This window comes from Callorhinchus milii, unplaced genomic scaffold (genome assembly GCF_018977255.1).
Source record: "Callorhinchus milii isolate IMCB2004 unplaced genomic scaffold, IMCB_Cmil_1.0 Scaffold1, whole genome shotgun sequence".
Taxonomy (NCBI): Eukaryota; Metazoa; Chordata; class Chondrichthyes; order Chimaeriformes; family Callorhinchidae; genus Callorhinchus; species Callorhinchus milii.
Window position 1 is genome coordinate 26,236,074 of NW_024704742.1, and position 22,453 is coordinate 26,258,526.

At 41.7% G+C, this 22,453-nt stretch overlaps 3 protein-coding genes across 8 annotated transcripts in view; all 3 read right to left on the reverse strand.

Annotated features, from left to right (window-relative positions):
• Positions 1 to 3,415, reverse strand: part of LOC103181105 — a 41,560-nt gene extending 38,145 nt beyond the window's left edge. The window contains exons 1-3 of the mRNA XM_007897339.2: positions 3,290 to 3,415; positions 3,010 to 3,149; positions 120 to 1,732 (exon numbers count right to left, since the gene is read on the reverse strand). Of these exons, the coding sequence (XP_007895530.2) occupies positions 120 to 1,136 (1,017 nt within the window). The 5' untranslated portion in view covers positions 1,137 to 1,732; positions 3,010 to 3,149; positions 3,290 to 3,415. The remainder of the gene's footprint in view (positions 1 to 119; positions 1,733 to 3,009; positions 3,150 to 3,289) is intronic.
• LOC121850199 (myosin-7-like) lies at positions 1,148 to 20,292 on the reverse strand. Its single transcript, XM_042340673.1, has 10 exons — positions 17,942 to 20,292; positions 16,070 to 16,224; positions 13,824 to 13,971; positions 11,200 to 11,916; positions 8,930 to 8,992; positions 5,247 to 5,333; positions 3,947 to 4,018; positions 3,290 to 3,419; positions 3,010 to 3,149; positions 1,148 to 1,732 (listed from the first exon to the last, which is right to left on the reverse strand). The coding sequence occupies exons 1-10, from the start codon at positions 20,288 to 20,290 to the stop codon at positions 1,148 to 1,150; spliced, it is 4,446 nt and encodes a 1,481-aa protein (XP_042196607.1). The 5' UTR covers positions 20,291 to 20,292.
• Positions 20,292 to 22,453, reverse strand: part of LOC103181087 (janus kinase and microtubule-interacting protein 1) — a 166,047-nt gene continuing 163,885 nt past the window's right edge. For 5 of the 6 annotated variants that reach the window (XM_042338795.1, XM_042338803.1, XM_042338807.1 and 2 more), the window contains 3 exons: positions 21,693 to 21,758; positions 21,335 to 21,376; positions 20,292 to 20,551 (listed from right to left, as the gene is read on the reverse strand). In XM_042338795.1, coding sequence (XP_042194729.1) covers positions 20,309 to 20,551; positions 21,335 to 21,376; positions 21,693 to 21,758 — 351 coding nt within the window. In that variant the 3' untranslated portion in view covers positions 20,292 to 20,308. The remainder of the gene's footprint in view (positions 20,552 to 21,334; positions 21,377 to 21,692; positions 21,759 to 22,453) is intronic. The other variant, XM_042338800.1, reaches the window with a different exon arrangement.

The following is a 22,453-nucleotide window of genomic DNA, read 5'->3' on the forward strand; positions in this document are numbered from 1 at the left end:
TTTACCTTTTAAAAAGCCAGACTGCAATTGAATGACGGTTTTTTAGCCCTAGATTGAAAAGAAATGTTGCGTTTTTTTTCCAATTATCCAACCCTTTTTTTGCTGCTGATTCTCCTTACCTGAGCAGCACATTCCAGTTGTTCAGTTTTGTCACAGTGATAAAGAGCTTCTGGAGCAGCACCATTCACAACCAAGCCTTCTGCTGAGCACCGTCTCACCCCCTCTCCGATTAGTTTGGCCACACATTCTTCCTGCTGCGATCCCTTATTAGACCCCAGCTTTGAATCGTCAGTAGGTCCTCCAATGTCTTTCACTATAGGTGACTCTGTCAATCCATCATTAAATCCATACTTCTGCCTTGCCAGACCTTTGCTCAATGAAAATATTTGTTCAGTTTTGAATACTGTCTCCCCATCTTCTTTTACCAAAGAAGTATCCTGCAGTGATTGCTTATTTGGTTGCTCGAGAATCTCAGCAGATTCCACCAATTTGTCTTTTTCATCAGTTATTTCCACATTCATTTCTTCAATTTGATTTTCATTCAATCTCATCAATTTGCTGTTTACGTGCTCCAAACGGTTCAGTTTGTGCTGCAGGGCAGTGATTTGAGTAAGATACTGTTCTGCTTTGCTTTCTAATATATTGACCTTCTCTGAAAGCTCCTCGTTCTCTCCTTTCAACAGTTGCACATTTCGATGACCAACCTCTGCCTTCTCATTCTCAAGCCTGTTCATCTTGTTGAACAGTAGGTGATTATCTTGCTTTCCCTTTTCTATCTCTTCCTTCAGCCCTGTCATTGCATCAATAAGTATTTTATCTTCGCTTTCCAGCTCTGCTATTCTTTTCTTCAGTTTCTCATTTTGAGTACTCATTCCTTTAGCAGCCTGATGACATTCCAATATCTGCTGCGTATTTGCTCTCTGCACAGAGGCGAGCTGTTCTTCCAGTTTCTGCTTCTCCTCTGCCAGCATCGAAAAGTTCTGTAAAGCGTTCTGATTCTCTTCCTGTAACTCTACCTCCATTTTCCTCCGCTCATTTTCCAGCTTTGCTATTCTATTTAGCAGCTCCTTGTTTGTCTTCTCCAGCACTTCATTCTCCTTTCTCAAGTTGTTCTTCATCGTTTCTTCTTCCTTCATCTTTTCTTGCGTCACCGCATCAAGTTTCTCAGACAAATTGTGACTTGACTTTCTGTAGCGCACAGTTTTTTCTCCAGTTCACTTCTTTCTGCAGTTGTCTTGAGTAGCAGGCTGTTTTTGCCTTGCAAATGTTGGTCCAGCTCTGCTTTCTCTGTCTGCAGCTTTTGTATTTCAGCTTCAAGTGTGGTGATGGTGCCTTTGAATGCCATGACCTCTGTGCTGGAGGATTCTCTTTGCATGTTGAGCTGTGACCTTGACAAAGCGTGACCATCAGGCTCACTATTGTCACAACTGCTATACGTGTGTAGAGATGTGCTGCTTGACTTTGCGCCAGGGACTTTCTGATTGGCAAGCTCCAGTACAGCAGCCTGTGGTTGACTGGAATTGGGATCCATTGTAACAACAGCATGACGTGTTATTTCATTGGGGTTAATTATGTCATCTCCATACTTCGTATTCTCCTGCTCTATCTCACTAGTACCCAGTTTTTCAGCCATGGATGAAGAGTTATCCTCCCTTGCTAATTGTTCTCTTTCAAGGTCCAACAATCTGGACAGCTCTTTTTGAGTCCCAGGTCTTTTAAGGACAACTCTGACCTATGGACAAAGTGATGATAAACATGTACTGCTCAGTGAGTGGAAGTACATTCTAAATAATTGTAAATCAATTAATCAGTTAAGTCTTATAACTTCTTAAAAGCACATGAGGGCCACCCCCCCCCCCACCAGGTGAATTTTGCAAGATGTGTAAAACGTGTAAACTCATTACAGGTGCCCTTACTTATCTAATTAATAAGTGAAACAAACTGGTATTTAAATTACAATAATTAATAAATGATATTGTCAAAATAAGCTTGCGTTTTCAGGAGTTAGTGCAGATTCTTCTGATGGTCCTTTGGGCCCTCCCTCCTGGGAGAGGAGCTCAAAACAGACTGTGCTCAAACATTCACCTACAAAGGATCTAAACTTTACAGCAAATCCAAGAGGTGCTTTGTAATGTCCTCCAATGTGAAAGGTATTATATGAAATTAAAAAAATTCTTACTATAGACATGACCTCAAAGCCCTAATGAATAGGATGGTCCTAGCTGGACAGGTACTGTGTTGTGTGATCAATTGCTCAAAGTCCCATTGACATACAATTTCTTAAAGGTACACGAGGGACATCATTGTGGTGCTCATTCTTTATCTATGAGCCTGAACAGTGATGGTCAGCAAGTGAAGCAACTGGTGGTGGGGGGAAGGGGAGGAAATCACATGTGAACCTAATCCTGTCCTCACTTCACACCACACATACACATAGGAGAGTGATCAGGAGCACAGTACAGCACACATCATGGGACAGTGATGTCAGCACAACCAAAACACTATCCTCCGTGAAGGGCGTGATATAAATCAAGCTGTTGTTGCTGTTTTAGTAATCAGCAAATTAAACTCTTGTCTGTTCCTTCCCCAATCTAGGATACTTGTTCAACTCTTATCTTAACCCATCTGACATTAGCTAGTTTAGTACAGACTGGTGTTCAAACCTGAATTTTCCTGTATTCTGTGTCCATTCCACATAAGGATTAACCCCACCCCAAGCCTTGAATCATCAGAGAAGAAGCATCATATTGGTTGATGCAATACACAACCAAAACACGCAAACAAATCTTTACAAATAGAACCATAAAATCATAGAATTATACAGCACAGAAGGAGGCCATTCAGCCCATCGTGTCTGCGTCGGCTCTTTGAAAAGAGTTATCCAAATCAGTCTCACTCCCCCACACTCTCCCCATAGCCCTGCAAACTTGTCCTCCCTAAATAATTATCTGAATAGTTGAAGTTAATGAAGTACATTCAGTAATGACCAATAGAAGAGACTTTCTTCACCTGCTCCACATCACCGCATCTAAGAGCCTGCATCATCTCTGCCAATGGAGAGGAATGTGATTCCAGCAGTGGTGTAAGACGACCTTCCTTGATAGCCTCTGAGAATTTCGGGTAATCGTAAATACATTCCGAAGCCAACTCTGTTAAGTAGAACACAAATATGTGGTTTATTTGACTTGTGCCATCTTAAGAGCAAAGCACACTCTTATTGGATAGACAGTAGCATTTAAACAAGCAGAAAGGTCAATCTGAGCATGTAAAGCTGTGTGTAACACCGTACTTGCAATGATCATGGCCTCTTGAACACACTGCCCTATGGAGGGTGTCTGAATCGCCTTGTTACGAGATGGATCCAGCAGAGATGTCCATTTGTCCCTCAGCAACTCTTCTCGAAACAAGATATCCCCGTTCTACGTGGAACCAAGATGCCCGAGTTTAGTATTTGATTTCAGAGTTGAAAGATGATGTTCCAGCACTGAAATTATCGACTACAAATCAATATAACTAAACAAAAATAAAGGAACAAAAACGTCATTCTCCCCCTTTCTCCATCCTGCCCCAAGCCCATATCCATCTGCTCTTCACTGAATGGAGAATAGATGCAAAGGCTCCAAGACTCTGTCCCTTGTGAAGGGTGCAATCGCACTTCTGGTAACCACTGACCATGGGGCACTCATGATAAAAGCGGACCGGCACTCTAGCAAGACTTTTAATTATGAGGTCACCCTGTAAACGTTGGAGTCCATAACCTAGCCACCTTACAACTGAAGCAGCTCTGTATTGAATGGTGTTATAATAAGGTTCACCTGCAGTTAGTTAGAACAGTATTTTGTGCCAGTCTTACGGGTATATGTTAAGTATGTGGACAACAAGATACAAAATACATTTGTGTTGTGTCAAGCAGGAAGTAATCTACAAAGCCAATGTATTATTTTACCTGGAGCTGAGATCGTAAGTGGCTCAAAGAGTTCTTCAAGTCTCTGTATCTGCTGGGAGAGCTCTGCTCCTCCTGTGAAAGGAAACAAAAACAAGTTTAAAATACCCACTGAAATTACTTCAGTTCATTTCAAAACATTTCAACAGCGCTGCATGAGGCAAATTGATCTTAATATGTGAAGATGCATGTTTCAGTTGTGATTCATTTGAATACATCTGCCCAGTGATTGCATTAGAGACATCCTTAAAGCATTAAACTCATTGACAACATATGGAGAGCTCAGCAAATTTAATGGGTATGATTCAAATTTACACAGTAGTGAGTGACACTAGAACAATAAATTCGATATAAGTTTGCAATTAAATTAGTTTATTTAATGAGAGGACACTGAGTATGAATATGTGGCAATTTCTAATGGGATTCCTTAATAAAGAAACCAGAAGCACACCACACAGAAACTCTACTCCAAAGTGATCTGTGTTCATTCCTATGATTTGATTTTGGAGTGGAATTCCTACTTGACTGAGTGATGAATTTTTGATTAGACCTCAAGAATGCAAAGGGATTTTGTTAGGATGTGCAATAAACAGGGGATATAAAGGAAGGGGAGACTGTCAATGGTGCAAAGAGGGCACAGTCAGTATAATTAAAGAGTTTGTTTACATTTAGAATCCTCTTAGACTATGCAGTATAAATGTTCAAACCAATAAACTAGGCAAATTAAACAAAGCTGAAAAAAATGCTTTTTCCCCAACAGTTTCCATTCCTTCAGCCCAGTAAGTAATTTTTAAACAGAAAGTGTTTGTGAAAAAGTATGAATAAATAATTTATCTACAAAGGTTCTCAACAGGTCTGGCTCTGATCGTTCTGTCTCCTTCTCAAAAATAGGCTAAATAAAAAAAACTAAAAGCAATTTCAAAATAAGTCCTAAAGTTTCAGAATCCAGTTCACTGGCAAAGGAAAAACGACACCAAGGATTCTAAAAACGAACTAGAAAATGGGAGAAGTTTCACTGGTTTGTCCAAAACTTCTACATTTTTTTTTGGCGCCAGCATTTCACACTGATGTTAACAAATCAAGTGTTAATGCCATCTATGCACACAAGTTTAGAAGAGGGAAAATGAACAAATGATTCATATTAATTATTTTACACCTAGAGTGGGCAATATGGTGCTTTTTGTACCTATGCATTCCTATGCTCTTATGCATGTTGGGATTCATTTCTTGTGCGACTATAATAGTGTCTCCTGTGTTAACTGGATACAAAATAAAAGCTTGCATGGATTATGCACTGACTCACTGTTGTGCATTGGCCAGAATGTGAGCTCACCACATGGTGAAAGATTGCACTACAGAGGCTGCTCAGCTGCTTATGCTTTGAAGATTCCTGAAGGAGAAAGAGAAAATTTTGATTAGAAAGCATCAAAATGGCAGAGAGGGCACTACTCATCATGGGAGGTAGAACTGCATTTACACAAACAGCGTATTCAGCCAGGTGTGCAACAGAAGCCGCTCAAGACAATCTGTCGTTCGCAGCAAAACTCTAGTGCGCTACCCCCTCCCACCTTAGACATTTGATAGCCTTAACAACAACAACTTTAATTTATATAGCACACTTCCTGTGGGGTAGTGGAGAAATGAATTTACTGTAAAACGTCTGCAGGCCGCTGCCGCCGCTACCATATGGCACTCACTGTAGCCCAGTCGCACATTTCAATTTTGTTGGTCAAGCATTCAAAAAAAACTGCTTTTCCCAGAAATCTGCCAACCCTCAGCAGCCTACCACTAGTTTGCCTCTAGCTAGGGCATACCCTGTGTGCAAATACTTGTTCTCGTATGCATGTTTACACTAGACCCAATTTCCTCCGCTTGTGTGGGGAAATGCACAGATTTAAACTGTCTGCACACACACACACACACACACAAAATAGCATTTTGCTCAGTATTTAGAAAACATCAGCAAAAGCACCACATTTATAATTCCAGCTAAAGAGGGTAAACACTGAGCAGCAATAAGCTGTAGTCCCTGTAATGGAAGATAATTTATTTTCTATAAATTTAATAGATCCAATTAATTTTCTAATTACTGACATAGGATATTTAAAATTATGTTTTTTTCTCCCCAATTATCAATCCATGCTCTACAATATGGGCACGCAACAACAATAAAGAGAATCAGCTCAGCAGCCAAGAGTGTTTGGATGCTCTTTCCATCCTGGGACTTGTTATCTGTTTGTAACTCTAAAGCAAATGGTGCATTGATCGAAATTATTCCACAATGACTGTGACTTCCTTGCTGCCTTAGCATTTAGATTTTAATGAGTTTTTTTCACATTTTGTTGAAATATAATCAATTCCAGTAACAAGGGATATTTCAGAAAACCCAGACAATTGTAATATTGTATGGTACATATTTCACTCCAAATAATATTTCAGAAAATCCCAAACTGCACCCCCAGTGCATGGGCTACAACACCACAAACCCATGCAGGCCTCATTCCATCCAGCCATTGCTTTGGCTCAGATACCAGAAGACTTACAGCAACTCTTCTTCCTATATATCCTTCCAGAGTCCAAAGATTGAGGGTTCAAGTCTCATGTCGGAACTTTGAGCCCACACAGTCTAGGGTAACACTTCAGTGCAATACTGGAGGAGGGCTGCATTGTTGGAGGCGCGGTTCTTCAAATAAGACATTAAACCAAGGCCCCATCTGCCTGTTCAGCTGAACATCAAAGATCCCATGGGACTTCTCGAAAAGAGAAGAGTTTCTCATAGTGTCCTGGCTAACAAGCTCCAAACAAAATTAGTCACTCACTTCATAGCTGTTTGTCGGACACATTGGCTGCTGTATTTTCCAACAAAATACACAGTCACTATACTTAACAGTAAAATTCTTTGAAGTGCTTTGAGGCATCTCAATTATGTGATACAGGGCTATATCAAATGCAGGGATTATCATCATCATCGCTCAGTTTGACGTTGAGCAGTGAGTTTTCCAACTGAGCCAGCAGAAGGGGTATGTTTGTGCACTTCCATCAAAAGCTCATTTATTTTCATACTTGACAATGAATTGACAAATGTACCCTTGAGAATCAATAGAATAATTCATCTCTATAAATGTAAAAATGCTGCAAAGGAAAGGCTTGGATGGAATGAAATTGCTCATTAGCACACACTCAAGTTACCTGTCGCACCACCTCACTAAGTTTCACAAGTAGCGTGTCTACCTCTGAGCCGCCATCAGTAAACTCGTGGAGCTGGCACACAGCTGTCACATACTGGTAACAGGTTTTATCGAAGCTAAGCTGCAGTTCCTCGTGCTCCCTAACAACTAGTTCATAATCCTCCTCCACCCTCTCCTTCTCCATCTCGGTTTGCAGCCTTCTCTTCTCTGCCTCCGCTAATTTCTGCTCTAAGGCTTTCATGCTCTCCAAAAGAGTATGAAAGTCTTTAGCCAGGCCTTGCCGCATGCTCTCGGCATCCAAAGAGCTGATCCCGAGAGCCTGGTATTTAACCAGCACCCCTTCTTTCTTCCAAAGCTCAATTCTCAAAGCTTCAAGATTTTCAAGTAGATTTTGGTTTTTAGTCTTTAAGTTTTCAATGACCTGAAAAATAAAATCATTAAACACAGAAAGAACTAGCAACTGGGGTCTACGAGCAAATAAAAATCATCTATTGGGAGATCTTAATTTGCTTTAAATTATGGGAAAAAAGCACAACTTTCTGCACAACAATCAAATGTGGGTGGTATTCAATGAGTCTGAGGTAATACAACATGATCTTGCTCTGTGGGCTCTATCACAATCACTATCACAAGTGACACGATTGTCATATGAAATCCCATGGATTTTAAACATGAAACAAAACAATCCCAAGCATTAGTAATGGCTGCTTGGTAGATCACAGTGGTTGAGTCATTTCTGCCATGTGTAAAGTTGTTCAGTATTAGGTAAGCAATTTGGTCAAGTCTCCTTTCCAAAGGCTCAACTTTATGTAGCTTTCTATTTTGAGTGATTTTCAATGATCGATAAATAATTCAATGATTGATAGTTCATTAACTTAAACACAGGAAGATGCATGGAATCAACTGAAAAAACAATGGGCATTATCAAGCATTAACAGTTATTTGGTTAATACAAAGATGTTATCCATCATTCCTAACTTTAGAAACTTGGAAAAAAATCAACCACTAATCATAAATTGATTACTCAATATTGCTTTATTTAAACAAAATCTTATTGTAATTTAGGATATTGTTGTACTGAGAAGAAAATTGGCCTGAATAGGTTGCTGTGTAAGGGAGCAATGGCTATCTGAAATGAAATGAAATCCAGTCTATAAAATGCTTCATCCAGGATCAAACAAGAATGTTTCTGTATTACTCATAACACTCTTTCTACAGCAATCTAATAGGTTCAAGAAGCAGCATTGTCAGAACTAAAAACTTCATTCAACCTCATTCATTCTCTTTTTTCTTCAGCAACTAGGTTATGAAGTTAGTTCAGGGCTGAAGGAAGTTGCTGGTTGTTCTGTTGTGTATTCTACTGTAAAGCACACTATGGACATCTTGTGGTAAGAACCAAGTATTTCAACTGCACAAAGTATTTTTAGTCCCTAGATGCATAATAGCATTCTGGCATCAGAAATACAGTCATGGATTTAACATGATTTGACGTATATGAGCACTGATACAGGTGCATTTTATTTACTGTACTAATAGAAATTACATAGCGGAATAACAGGAATGCTGCAGCTTCCAACCTTACTCCTTAGCTTCCAGATTTCTAGCATCTGCAGTATTTGGTGTTTTGTTTACTCCTGAGCTGTTTTTTTCTAGCCACTAGATCTTAAATATGTGACGAGAAGACAAGTGTGTGAGTAAAACTATAACAAGAAACTGCAGAATTCTCTAAATTGCAGTTTGACATGATCAGAAATGGGAGTAAACATGGATAGTGTGTGGACGAAGCCTTTTATCTCACCTTCTGAGCAATCTCTTGATCTAGCTGTACTTCACCTGTCCTGAAGTGTAATTCACTCTCGTTCTAGAACAGAGAACAAACAGGGCTGCATGAGAGCAGGTAACATTTGTTTCTCTTGTGTCGTTAAAGTCATGAAAGGCAGTCCATATTGAAATATTGCTGTCAAGAATAATGGGTAAAAGCATCATCTGGGCCAGTACTAGTCCGTACAAGACCCAAAGGTTGCAAGTTCAACTCCCAGTCTGTGCTGAGTTGTTGATCTTAGCCAGGGCAGCAGTTGAGGTGCTACAATTGGCCTCAGTGCCCAGGGCTAAGGAGAGGATGACCATTGATTGTTATCCAGAGACCATTAATGGACAGTGTGCACACACACGCACACACACACACACGTGTGTGAGTATATATACATTCAAGGCCTGAAATTCCACCTAATTTTAACCTGCAGGTGCAGTCTCCTTGAAAATTTAAGAATGATGGAAAATGCTTAAGTTCGGTCTTGATTTGGTTTTCCTCAGGGCTTAAAGTAGCCCAGCTTCCAAATTAATACCCAATTTAAGAAATTTCAAGTTTTGCACGATTTTACATTTTAGGACAAAATGGTCTTACCAGTGAACACTAGGTAGAATTTCTGGTCTCGGTTGAGAACAGGGATGGGGCTCAATCCTGATGCCTCAAATCAGTCTAACAGCCTGAAGCACTCAGTGTCAAGGCTCAGGCACGGTCACTCGAGTGAGGTGCTGGAGGGTGATCTGTGTCTTTGAAGCCATTGAAGAATAAAGAACTCAAAAAATGGGATAGAGAAGTCGAGAAAATTGGAGCAGAAAAATTGTTAAGAAGAAACAAAATAAGATGACGGGAGTCTTTTGAAATGATGATTCTTCAGCAAGGAAGACATGACAAGCGGTGTTTTCTAACACTTAAGCTTATTTCCAATTATTGCCTCTTGCTGATGTCTGTGCCAGTGCTTACAACAACAACAACAACTTGGATTTATATGGAGCCCTTCACGCTGGACAGCATCTCAGAGCGCTTCAAAATAATGGATACCGGGGCAGAGCCAGGGGGAGGGGGAGGAAGGTGATCAAAGGCCCTGTCGAAAAGAAAGGTCTTTAGCCGAGACCTGAAAATAGGAAGCGAGGGGATGAGGCGAAGGGAGTGAGGAAGGGAGTTCCAGAGCCTCGGGCCGTAGTAGCTGAAGACAGGGCTGCCGATGGTGGAGCGGAGGATTCGGGGGACAAGGAGGAGGCCAGACCCGGTGGAGTGAAGAAAATGGGCACTTTTATGAGGAAAGAGGTCAAAGAGGTAGGGGAGTGCAGAGGAGTGGAGGGATTTGAAGACAAGAGTGAGGATTTTGATGTCGATCCTCTCTGGGACAGGCAGCCAGTGCAGTCTGGCAAGGACTGGGGTAATCGGGGAGCGGAGTTTGGTACAAGTAAGAATGCGGGCGGCAGAGTTTTGGATGACCTGGATTTTATGAATGGTAGTGGAGGGGAGACCGGCGAGGAGGGCATTTGAATAGTCCAGCCGAGAGGTGACAAAAGCATGGACCAGGGTTTCGGTGGCTTTTGGGGTGAGATATTGGCAGAGACGAGTGATGCATTGGAGATGGAAGAAAACGGTGCTGGTGAGGGACCGGATGTGGGGGAGGAAGGATAATTGAGGGTTGAACCTGACGCCTATGTTGCGTATGGGTTCAGAGAGTTTTCGGGGAGGTCGGGTAGGTGGAGGAGGTGAGAACTGTGCAATTTAAGACGTTGACGAGAGCCAAAGGGTATGGTTTCCATCTTGTCAACATTTAGCTGAAGGAAATTCATGCTCATCCAGCTCTTGATGTCTGACAGGCAGGCTGACAGAACATCAGGGGAGTGGGGATCGCAAAGTGAGGTGGAAAAATAGAGTTGGGTGTCATCTGCATACATGTGGAGTCCTGTAGCTCAGTGGTTAGAGCACTCGCTTTGCAAGTGGGAGACCTGAGTTCAATTCCAGACAGGGCGAAACCTTGGGCAAGTTTCCTTACTCCACACAGAGCCTAATAATAATCCCTCCAAAACCAAAAACAATAATAAATTGGTCATTATCAATCTATGACTGTTTGTGGGACATTGCTGTGCGCGAGGCTGCCGCGTTCGCCCACAAATATACAGTCAATTCACCTTACAGTGTGTTCTGTGAAGCGCTTTGGGATGTCCTCCCGACGTGAAAAGCACTATATCAAATGCAAGGATTATTATTATTATTATTATGTGGAAGTGTACCCCATGTCTGCTTACCAGTGCGCTTTCAAATGGTTGGCACCTCTCCTCCACTAAAAGTTTCAATTTTTCATTCTCTTCCAGCACTTCCCTCAGGTATTCTTCCCTCTCCTGTTTGTCTTCCAGCTCTGCTGTGAGCTTGCGTCTCTCCCTCTCCAGATCCTCCACCTTTTCTTGTAGGCTGCCCTCCGACAGCTTCAGCTGGTGGACCCACGAGCGCAAGTCCTCCAGCTTGTGGCCGAGGAAGTCCTCGTTGTCCTCCACCTGCTGGAAGCTGTGGCGGAGCTGCTCCTTCTCCTGGTTACCGGCCTCTTCCCTCTCCAGCAGCTTCTTCAGGTCTTGCTCAAGCATCTCAATGTGGTTCTTGACGTCGTCCACTCCATCCATCGGAAAGTTTCCTTCCTCAGGGAGTTCAGTGGCGGGCACTGAGGCACCTCCCCACGGGGAGCTCGCTTGCTCCTGCTCTGCGGCCTTTACTGTGGCCTTTTGCAGCTCAGTTCTCAGCACAGCATGGGTGGCTTTGCCCTCGATCATTCCTCGCTCCAGCTCGTAAACCCGGTTCTGCAGCCAGTGCTCGCGTTCCCTCAGCTCTGCCAGCTGCTGTCGCTGCTTCTGTTTGTGATGTTCAAAGTACTCGTACTGCTTCTTCACCTCCTCCTCTTTCATCCTCAGCTGGTTCTCTGAATGCCACCGATTCCTCCTCACCACCACATCTGCTCTCTCCTGTTCTGTAAGCTTCAAAGAAATGGTGAAGTTGTATATAATGTGGTCTAAAACGCGACGGTTTCAAGCAACCTTCCTGGTTTGGGGAAAGACGTTCCAAATATAGTATGAAGAGTTTTATCAGTACACAATAAAAGCCTACCACACTCCCCCAATGCACGTAGAGTCCGACTGTCACTCCTCTACCGTACACACAGAGTCTAACTGTCAGAGGATCGAGTTCAAATTCCTCGTCCTTGCTTTCAAAACCCTCCCTTGCTCCTCCCTACCTCTGTGACCTGCTAACCCCATACCGGCCTGTACGCTCCTTCCGCTTAATGGACTCTGGCCTACTCCACATCGCCCGCCTGGCCTGCCCCACCATCGACGGTCGGGCCTTCAACCTTTCTGCCCCCACCCTTTGGAACTCCATCCCACAGTCCCCTTGCCTCAGCCCCTCCCTTGCCCCCTTCAAGGCCCGTCTCAAGACCTTCCTCTTCGACCGTGCTTTCGTTCACCCTTCTTCCATCCTCCCTGCCCTCCACCCCTCCTGATGCCAACCACCAGCTCAGGTTCACCCCTTGACTGTCCAGCACTTTGGGACTTCCTCCCGATGTGAAAGCCACTATACAAATGTAATTTGTTGTTGTTGTTGGCAGTGTCACATTCCCCTACTGTACACACAGTCTCACTGTCAGTGTCACATTTGCCTACAAAAGCAGAAACTATATATGAGAGTAATTAATGTGAATCACCTTGAGAGAAGGGAATAGAGGGCTGTGGGAGAGAGTATTAAGATGGGTGGGGGCCTCACTTGGAGTACAAACACCAGCGCCGAATGGCCTATTTCCATGCTGGAACATTCTACATAATTCTATGCTGAGACGTTTATTGTGCTAAAGTTTTTTCCATGCCTGGTGGCGTCTTCAGTGCAAGTTGTAGTTACACTGAACACACCACCAGGTGTCAATCCTGTGAATAAAATCAAATGTGAAGAGCCTTTTACCTGAGAATAAAATGGATTCCATGTCAGTTTTTTTTAAAAACTTTCAAAGCCTAGTTTGGTCTTGAACAGTTGTTTTAGTTCCTTTATTTTAAATACTTCACCCATTCCTTGCTTTGCTAGGGTAAGCTGATGCTTTTTTTTGTCAGTGAGATGATTTAGCCCAGCACAATGAGATAATACATACAGTGCACAATACGATTAGATTAGCTAAGTAGTGATAGTAACCCATCCAAGGTTTCATTAGTCAACACAAACCCGTCACCACTCCTCTGACACAAGCAACAACAACAACTTGCATTTATATAGCGCACCTCACGCAAGAATGCATCCCAGAATGCTTAAACACTCAGAAGCACTCATCTTAGCAGTACTTTACAAAAGGCTTCTAACATCATGCCTTGGGATGTCCTATCGACGTGAAAGCTATATAAATTATTGTTGTGTATTTAAATAGCAACATTCACTCACTTCATTCAAAGCGTTGAACTACAGACACCACTCAGGAGAGCTATAGATAAGAAATTAGTCGAGGTGTTTAAAAATAATCAATGCATTTAAGAAAGATGGATAGAAACTTGAGGAGTAAAAATATTAAAGGGTATGCTGTAGGTTATATTACATTAGCCCTGGTTTGGAAGTCGCGATGTTTCAGTATCACATAGAATCTATTAAGAAACAATGCATTTTTCACTCCCATCAATCTTTGGAGTGTTCATCGCATTAACTAACAGTGAAAACTGTTTCTGAAGTAGGATAATGGTTAAAACAATGATTGGAAATGCATCAACTTGAAAACAAAGCTTTTGTCAGAATGGGACACCCATCGAGGACTGAGATACCAACGCCTCTTTGCCATCTGGTCGAATGTCCGACCAAGATTACTTCAGGTGACTGTGATTTCAGGGAAGGAAACGATTGAAAATGAAGTTCTTACCACAGCTGTCAGAGTTCGCTCTGAAACCTGCAGACCTCGGAGCTTTCCTGCCAGATGGGGCTCGCTGATCTCTGGCTGTAGGGACTTGGAATTCAGCTCATCTATTTTACTCAATAGCTGCTTCTCAGACCTCTCCAAGTCTTGAATTCTAAACAGTTCAATAAAAGTTACCACAAGCATTCCAGCAAGATGGAGGAGAATGGTTTGATGAGGGATTCAGTAGCTCTCAGTGCTGAGCAAAGTTGTATACCTTTACACTGTGCCAACATTAATGGGGTCCAATTTTGTGTGATTCGCAAACTGGATTTGTTGTGTTAATTGCGACCTGTGGTTTGCAATTCATGAATTTGACATTTCAACATTAATACATAACTTTGTATCCCAAACAACATCAAAATGACCAGCACTTTTGCGTTCTGTTTCTTTTTCTTTGCTGAAATAAGAGCCAGTCTCTGTGTGAAGAAATGCTCCTGACCTCAGTTCTAACTATCTTCCCCTTCATAATAAATCCCTCTACCAGAGGGAAGAATCATTCACTATTTAACCTGTTGATTCCTTATTACCTCTAATTAGTTCAATCTTATTATAGATTACAATTTATATTTTTGTGGAATCCTGTAGCTCAGTGGTTAGACCCCTCGCCTCTCAAGCGAGAGACCTGGGTTCAATTCCCGGCAGGGCGAAACCTTGGGCTAGTTTCATTACTCCACACGCCTAATAATAATCCCTCAGGAAAAAAAACAATAATAAATTGGTCACTTCAATCCATGACTGTTTGTGGAACACTGCTGTGCCCATTTGGCTGCCGTGTTTCGCCCACAAATATACAGTTAATTCATTTTACATTATATTGTGTGAAGCGTTTTGAGACGTCTTGAAGACGTGAAAAGCGCGATATCAAATGCAATATTATTATTATTATATAGCGCCAGTAGGACATCTTATTGACTTAATTTATAACCTTTCCCTTCAGAAGTGTTCCTGAACTGAACAGACAATCCCCACAAAGCCAGTTTTTGTGAGGCATCTGAGGCTGGGTGCTTTTCCAAGGAACAGAAGTGAAAATTGAACAAGTTTTTTTTTACACTCTTTCATTTCGATTTTTCTCACTTTCATTCCTCTTCCCCAGGTATTACTGCTACCTGTAGCAGAAGCTCTCAATAGTTAAGAAAGGGCCCCTGTATGGTCGTAGTACCCTCTTCATTCTACAGGTAATTTGGTTTTGCTGAAAATCCAGAATACATTAATTTGAACTATTTTCTAAAAAATTTTTTAAAAAATGATTGTAAGCAGGTTAGAAGCAACAGGTTGTACAGCCTGGGTTTCACCTTAGTCTGTATGAATTTACATATGATGCTTGTGTGAACTCTTTAAATAACCCAGAAATATTCTATTAATGCTTCCCTTCATTTCAATGAATTATTGAGTGCAGCACAGTATGACCTACATGAACGTCTGTATTACCCCGGGTAAGTACTTGTGGGCAATCGGCAGGCATTCTCAAACTGGTACTATTACCTGACATAAAACTGCTGGATGCTAATTGTTGTTCACTGTCTGGTATTTAGATCAATTACTATGCCTGGTGTCTGGTAATGGAAAAAAGAGTGATAAGAGACTTAATCTGATAATAAGATATTTGTCCCTTTCCTTCTAAGCGCACTTCTTGTAACCAGTCATAAATTGCCAAACGCTCCCCAAGTCAGTGTCTCTGTGTAATCACATTAATAATCCTTATTTTTAATATAATGCCTTTCATGTTTCAAAGTGCTTCACGGGAATTCACTGTAAAGTGAGGTGACTGTATTTTTTGTAGCAAGCCATGCAGCCAACTTGTGCATAGCAATGTCCCGCAAGCAGACATGAAGTCAATGATTAATTTTATCCGGGAATTATCAAAACGCCGAGACAAACTCCCTTCTCTTTTTGAGTCATGCCATACAATCTTTGACGTCCTCCTGCAAAGGCAGCTGGCACTTCGTTTCAACATCTCATCTGAAGGACAGCACCTCAGGCAATGAATCAGACCCCCACAATGAACTAGAGTGTCAGCCTTAACTGTGAGTTCAAAGTCCCGACATGGGGCTTGAACGCACAACCCTCTGCCTCAAAGTCAAAAATGCTACCAATTGAGCCAGGCTGACATCTGACATTTAACAATCCAATAACATCTCAATTGCAACACGTGATTATGTTATACAGTTTGTGTCCATTTCGAAACAGATGAAAGTGTACAGTTTCTTTACCTGTTTTGTAAAGCAGCCTCTGCTTTTATGAAGTTGCTGATAGTTTTTTTCAGCGTTCTCTCAGACTGCACGCACTCATCCAGCCTCTGCCTCAGGGTGTCAAGCTCGCTCTGAGTTGCCTGGCTTGCCCGTTCACTCTTTGCCTCCTCCAGGTCCTGCGAAGTCCAGGAGGTACCAATGGTCACATTAACATTTAGGACATCGAGCCCTTCCCTACTAGGTGAGGAAACGTGGTAACTGATCTCCTTCTCTCGGTCAACAGAGGACTCCATTTATAGAAAAGGGAAATTTGGGATCAAGAACACTGTGGAACGTGCTCCAGCTGGGAACTCTTCAGCCTCTAAATAAAGGCTTGCCTTTTAGGTTGGCTCAACGCAGGTTACTACTTTCTGCTGTCGACCTGCTGCTCAAATGACAGGCTCTTCGGTATAGTGGGAAAGATGCACTGACTTATTCATGATTGGGAAGAGAAGTGCTGCCTGTTTTATTCAACAAACAGGTATGCAATATTAACAGACTCCAACAACGACACCACATGAAAGGTCCTAAACATTAGCATTAGCCTTCCAGAACTCAACATAGCATAACGTTCCACATTAAATATTTAATGTCTAATTTTCATTCATCGCGTCGCTCTGAAATGTTTTTGTCGTTGAGGGGTAATCAAAACCTCAAGCTTGTTTCAGAGCTTAGGTTCACTCTGTCAGGCCTTACCTAACCTAGGGGCAAGGAGCACAGTTTTAATGTTACATTACAGGAGGAAATAATCTAGTATTGACCCTTGGGCCTTCGGCCACCCTCCTAGCCCCATGCCCTCCAAGCTCAGTAATCCCGACCCCCAGCCTGGGTCCAAATCCCTGACTGTCCAGCACCTTGGGACTTCCTCCCAACATGAAAGGCGCTATACAAGTGTAATGTTGTATTGTATTGGGCAACAGTTTGTTTTGAATGTCCATACAAAAAATACGCAGAAGCCCATTGACCCAAGACAATATTTCCAAGCAATCGCAGCAAACACTATTTAAATTTCAATCTTTTGGTTTTACTGCATGGTTTAACATTACTATATTCATATTAATCAATATAATAAACCTTAGGCAAGTTTCCTTACTCCTCACGTCTCTGTTTGCCTAGCAGTAAGTAGGAACCCGGTTGTTAGTCAATCGGCAGATCGCTTTCTGTGAGTAATCGCTTTCCGGGGGTCATTCAATCCACAACTGTTTGTGGGATATTGCTGAGCCTAATTCGCTGCTGCATTTCACCCACAAAATATATAGTCACTACACTTTACAGTATATTCTGTGAAGTGCTTTGTGATATCTCAACGACGTGATGAAGTGCGATATCAAATGCAAGTATTATTATTCATTATTATGTTATATATATTAATTAATGTAATATTAATCCTTCAATTTGATGTTGTAACATCAAAATATCTCAAAGCATTTAATTGGGGATTTCTATCTACTGTGGTATTTTGCAAGCAAATGTAGCAGCCTATTTGAACACAGGAATGTCCTGCAAACAGGCATGAAGTGAATGATCAAATAATCTGGGGGATTGTTGGCCAGTAGAAAAACAACTCTTCTTTATTTGAATAGTGCCATTGAATCTTTAACACCCATCTGAACTTTTCAAGAGGGATATTGACAGATATACGGAGAATACAAGCTTGAAGGTGTGTGGGAATAAGACAGGGAGGGCAGTGGGACTGAATGACCACCTTGCTCTGAGAGCTGGTGCAGACTCAATGAGCTGAATGGCCTTCTTCTGTGCAGTAAATTTCTATGATGCTATAATTCTGTGATAACTGATAGCATTTAGATCATGTTTATGTTTAACAAAAATAAAGATACTGCATTTTGCGCATACCTTTTTGAAACCCTGAATCCTTGTCTGCAACTCTAACCACTTTTCTTGCCACTTCTTTACAGCTGTCTCTTTGTTTTGCAACTCGTGCTTTAATGAAGCAGAGAGATGCCGCTCCTCTTGAATCATTGTCTCTAAAGATGTGATCAACTGAGATTTCTGCGACAGGTGAGTTTCCAACACTCTCCTCTCTTGTTCACTGGCGGTTTTGACTTTTTTCACTTCACGCTCTCTGCCGTCCAGTATTTCCTCGAGTTGTTTCCTCAGGTGCTTGTTGCTTTCCTCATAAGCCTCCAACTCTTTTGTTCTCTTCTTCAAATGGGTTTCTAGGCTTGCATTTCCTGCCTGGCAAACGGATTCTTTAAACACTAGCTCTTCGATCTTCTTGTTAAGTTCTGCCATTAAATGTTTTTCTTCCTTCTGCGAGAAGTCAAGTTCATCAAATTCATGAGATTTATTTTCAAGTTGCACCTCGAGGTTGCTTTTGGCTGCTTCCAACTCATTTATCCTGTCTTTCTGACATTGTAGTTCATTTCTCATTTCCCGTTCGCTTTTCTCAAGGTCACAGCCCTTGACTTTCCATTGGTGTAGCTCCTCGCTCAGTCGACGCTGCTTGAGACCTAGCTCTTCATTACGCTCTGCCAGCCTTCTCTGAGTCTCTGCCATCTCTTTCAGCAAAGACACCTGCTTGACAATTCTCACTTGCAGTTTCTCCTCGGTCTCTTCTTTCATTGTCAGCAGCTTTTCCATTCGAGCTATCTTGTCCTGTAGGACCTTAGACTCGCCTTCCTGCATATCTTGCAGTAACTCTTCCATCATCTTGTTCCTCTCCAGGAGCTTCCTTTCAGACTCTTTACGTTGTCTAAGTTGCTCTTGCAGTTCACCAATCTCTTCGTTCCGACTTTCAATCTCATCTGTAAGTTTTTCCAATTCTCTGCTTTTTTCGCTCAATTCCATTTCAAACCTGCTGGTCATCTTTACAATGGATCCTGCCTTGACCAGTTCAGCCTCTGTCATCCTGCTTAGCTCTTCCTCAAGTTTCATCTTCTCCTTGAGAATCTCTGGAGGAATCTTTTGGCTTTCATGAAGCAGGTGTTCTGCATCCTTGCCACTCTTCTTGAGTTCTTCAATCGCCTGCATGCTTCTTTCTAAAGTTTCGCCTTTCTCCTCAAGCCGTTTGCGAAGCCTCTTAATTTTAGTATTTAGCTTACCCTCTACTCTTTTAAACTGCTCCCTTAATTGTTGCTCAAAGTGTTCCCAATCTCGGACAGTTTGCTCTAGATCTGAAAATTGCTTTTTTATTTTCACTTCTCTATGTATACCCTCCTCCAAGTCAATCTTTAATTGGTCAATCTTAGCTTCAAGACAGTTTCTGGTTTCTTCCATTTCCCTTGTCTTCCTCGACAAGTCTTTATTAATCATCTCAAGCTGGGCATAAGCTTCATCCCTCTCCTTGATCTCATCGAGGAGCATCTTCATTTGTTCTTGGTTCTCTTCCTCCAAATCTTCCCTCTCTTTTTGCATCTTCTCCACTTGACTGTACCTCTCCTCCAGTTTCATTTCAATGTCTTCCTTCTGCTTTGTTAACTGGTCCAATTTGGCACAACGCAGGTTAAGCAGCCTCTCGTTCTCCTTCTTCTGCAAAAGCTGGCTTTCCAGTTCTTTTGATGCTTCTATCAGTTCCTTTTCACTCATTTCTTTAATCCTTAAAAGTCCTTCTAGATTCTTGACTCTTTGAAGTAGCTCTGGTTTGGCAGTGCCACCATTACCTTCAGTCTCCTCCTCACTGCTGTGAGAATCAAGTGACTCCAGTTCCCTCACAGAGGCCAGTTTGTCTTTCAGGGCATCATAATCAAAATGTACTTGCTGATATGACCGTTCCATTTCACTGAGCTTTTTCCTCAAGCTCCTCGACTCTTCAGTCCTTTCTTCCACTATAACCTCACATCCCCTCAATTTCTCTTCCAAAATCTTGCGATCATGAAGATCTTGATTTGCTTGGAATTTGGTTCCTCTTAAAGATTGGAAATTCTGGAATTGAAAAATATGGTCTTCAAGTTCTGCTGTTCTGTCATTCCTCAGCTTGTTTTCTGTATTTACTTCTATCGGTTGCGCTTGTAAAGATTTGATATTTAAATTTGCAGTGATTTTTTCTGGAAAAGACGCTAAGTCTTTTTTTCTCTTTTGTTGTGTGGGATTCTGCTCTGCTCCGAGTTTCACCCCTGTCACATGCAGTTCCTGTGACTTTACCCTACTCTTTGTACCAGTAGCTTGTTTTTTTCCCTGGTCGCTTTGCTTTTTTGTGAGTTTGTCCTCCATCATTTCTGAATCACAGACATTTGGGATTTGCATCTAATTTATTGGTTGAAGTCAATTGTATATTGGAATCATCCTCCACGTCAGTGAGTAGATGCTTTGGAAAAATGTGACTGGCATCCTCCAGCTTGAATTCAGATGTGTGAGTATGTATATTTTCTGCTCGTGTTCATTTTTGTCTTTAGCGGAAGCTATGAATTTAGTCAATGCCTCCTCCTCAATGTAATCATTTTGCTTTGTACACTTTGAAATTTGCTCTGTCAGCTCAGCTTTATCTTTAGTTATCTCTCTTGCAGCCTAGTGAGAAGTAAGGGGTGGAAAATCACAAGTAAAAGGTCACAAGACAGGTCCGAAAGAAAAAGCCCCTTTGGGTCACTTGATCTTACCATTCCCACCCACCTTTCCATCATCCCGCTGCAGCATTCAAGCAGTGTCTTACAGGGAGTTCATGTCTTCACAGATTACAAACCTCTAAGTAATAATAATAAAATAATAATCCTTATATTGGGTATAGCCCCTCTCAAGTCAGGAGGACAATTCAAAGCACTTCACAGGGTGTACCATAATGTGCAGTGATTGTGTGTTTTGTGGGCAAAAGCGACAGCCAATCTGTGTGCAGCATTGTCTCACAAAAGGCCAAGAAGTGAGTGACCACTTTTTATTTGGGAGGATTGTTGGCCAGGAAACTGGGAGAAATTCCCTTTTCGCTTAAGTAAGGATCACAAACCTCTACAATACATGAGCTTGTTTAGTTGACCAGATTAAATCAGACTAGGGGCATGTGCCAGTCTAACTTATTGTACAGTCCCAGCACTCAGCAGCAATATTTTACCAAGTTGTGTCCTTAGTCATGTACTGTGTGGACCGTTTGAAAGCAGGGTTAGTTGAATGCAATAAGAGTGCACAGTGGTGCAAACCAATTTGGTGAGTCAGCCAAACAGAGCTTATTAAGGCACCAGACTGATGCACAGTACATGGCTCACTTTCAGTGCATACAACATATATGAGCTGTACAGCCCCTGGTAGATTCTTCTTCAGCACCAGTCACAGTTGTTTAATAGACGAGAAGCTTGCACTTACCTGCGTCTCAGGAGATGGTCTCTCAGGGCCAGAGAATAAAGGCTAAGGAAAAAAACAGGAACAAAAACAAAAACTAAAAGTATAAAATAAAACATAACATAAAGGAGACAAACAAAATAAGCAGGAGAAGGGAAGAGAGAGAGAAAAACAAGTTTAAAGAGGATAAAAATGTTAGTACAAAGTGAAAGTTTGTGCTACTGTAATGATTTTACTGATTTGAATACTAAAAGGAAGTACTGTACTGCAATAAGTTCAGTTGCTTATTGCAATTGTACCAGTGATGAACATTTTAAAGCATGCAAATGATTTTGTAATGCTCACAGCTGAGAGCTTACATTGGCACAGTCAAACATCTCACCTTTTCTTCTATCTCTTTGATTTGTCTTTTCTGAAATTCTATTTTGTCTTCTAGCTCTCGAATTCTCTGCAAAGCAAAGAGGCCACAAACTGTTAAACACTAAGCAAAGGTGGGCATCAAAATGATCGTCTGTTCATTTTCAAGCATCCACAATTTGAAAAAAGATTATAATATTGGTAGATTTTTCATCCTTTTCTCAGCACAGCCGAGTAGTCAGCGATTTTCTTAATGGAAGTGCTAACCAGCAAACACGGTTGATCTTTCTACCTGAATAACGGTAGATGCAGAGCTATTCACACAACAAGCGGTACAGCCATTTGGTACTTATTAAAAGAACTGCACTTGACTACTGTTAAATAGGCTTAGGGAATTGTAAATCCTTGTCCTTTTATAAAACTTTGAAAAAGCACACATTTCAATATTGACCGGTTATTTAGGATTAACAAATTGTACCTGCTCCCAAGAAAACGTGCATTAATACGGAGCTACAACATGCACACGAGAGCCACAGAGAAAAGCAGATACAGCAAGGCAACGCTGGTGAGCGATTGGGCTATGTTTCGTACTGTGCTTAAAAATGGAGATTAAAAGTCTGCTTGATAATCCGTTTTGAGGACAAAGGCCAATGTTCCCAGCAGCTGCTTAGTTACTGGCTATTCGAGTGTTAAAACACAAACAGATTGCCCCTGGGATTGATGCTCGTTCTGTTTTTTGTTTCATTTTCTCATTTCAGAGAAATGCATCCTGACCTTGAGAAAAAA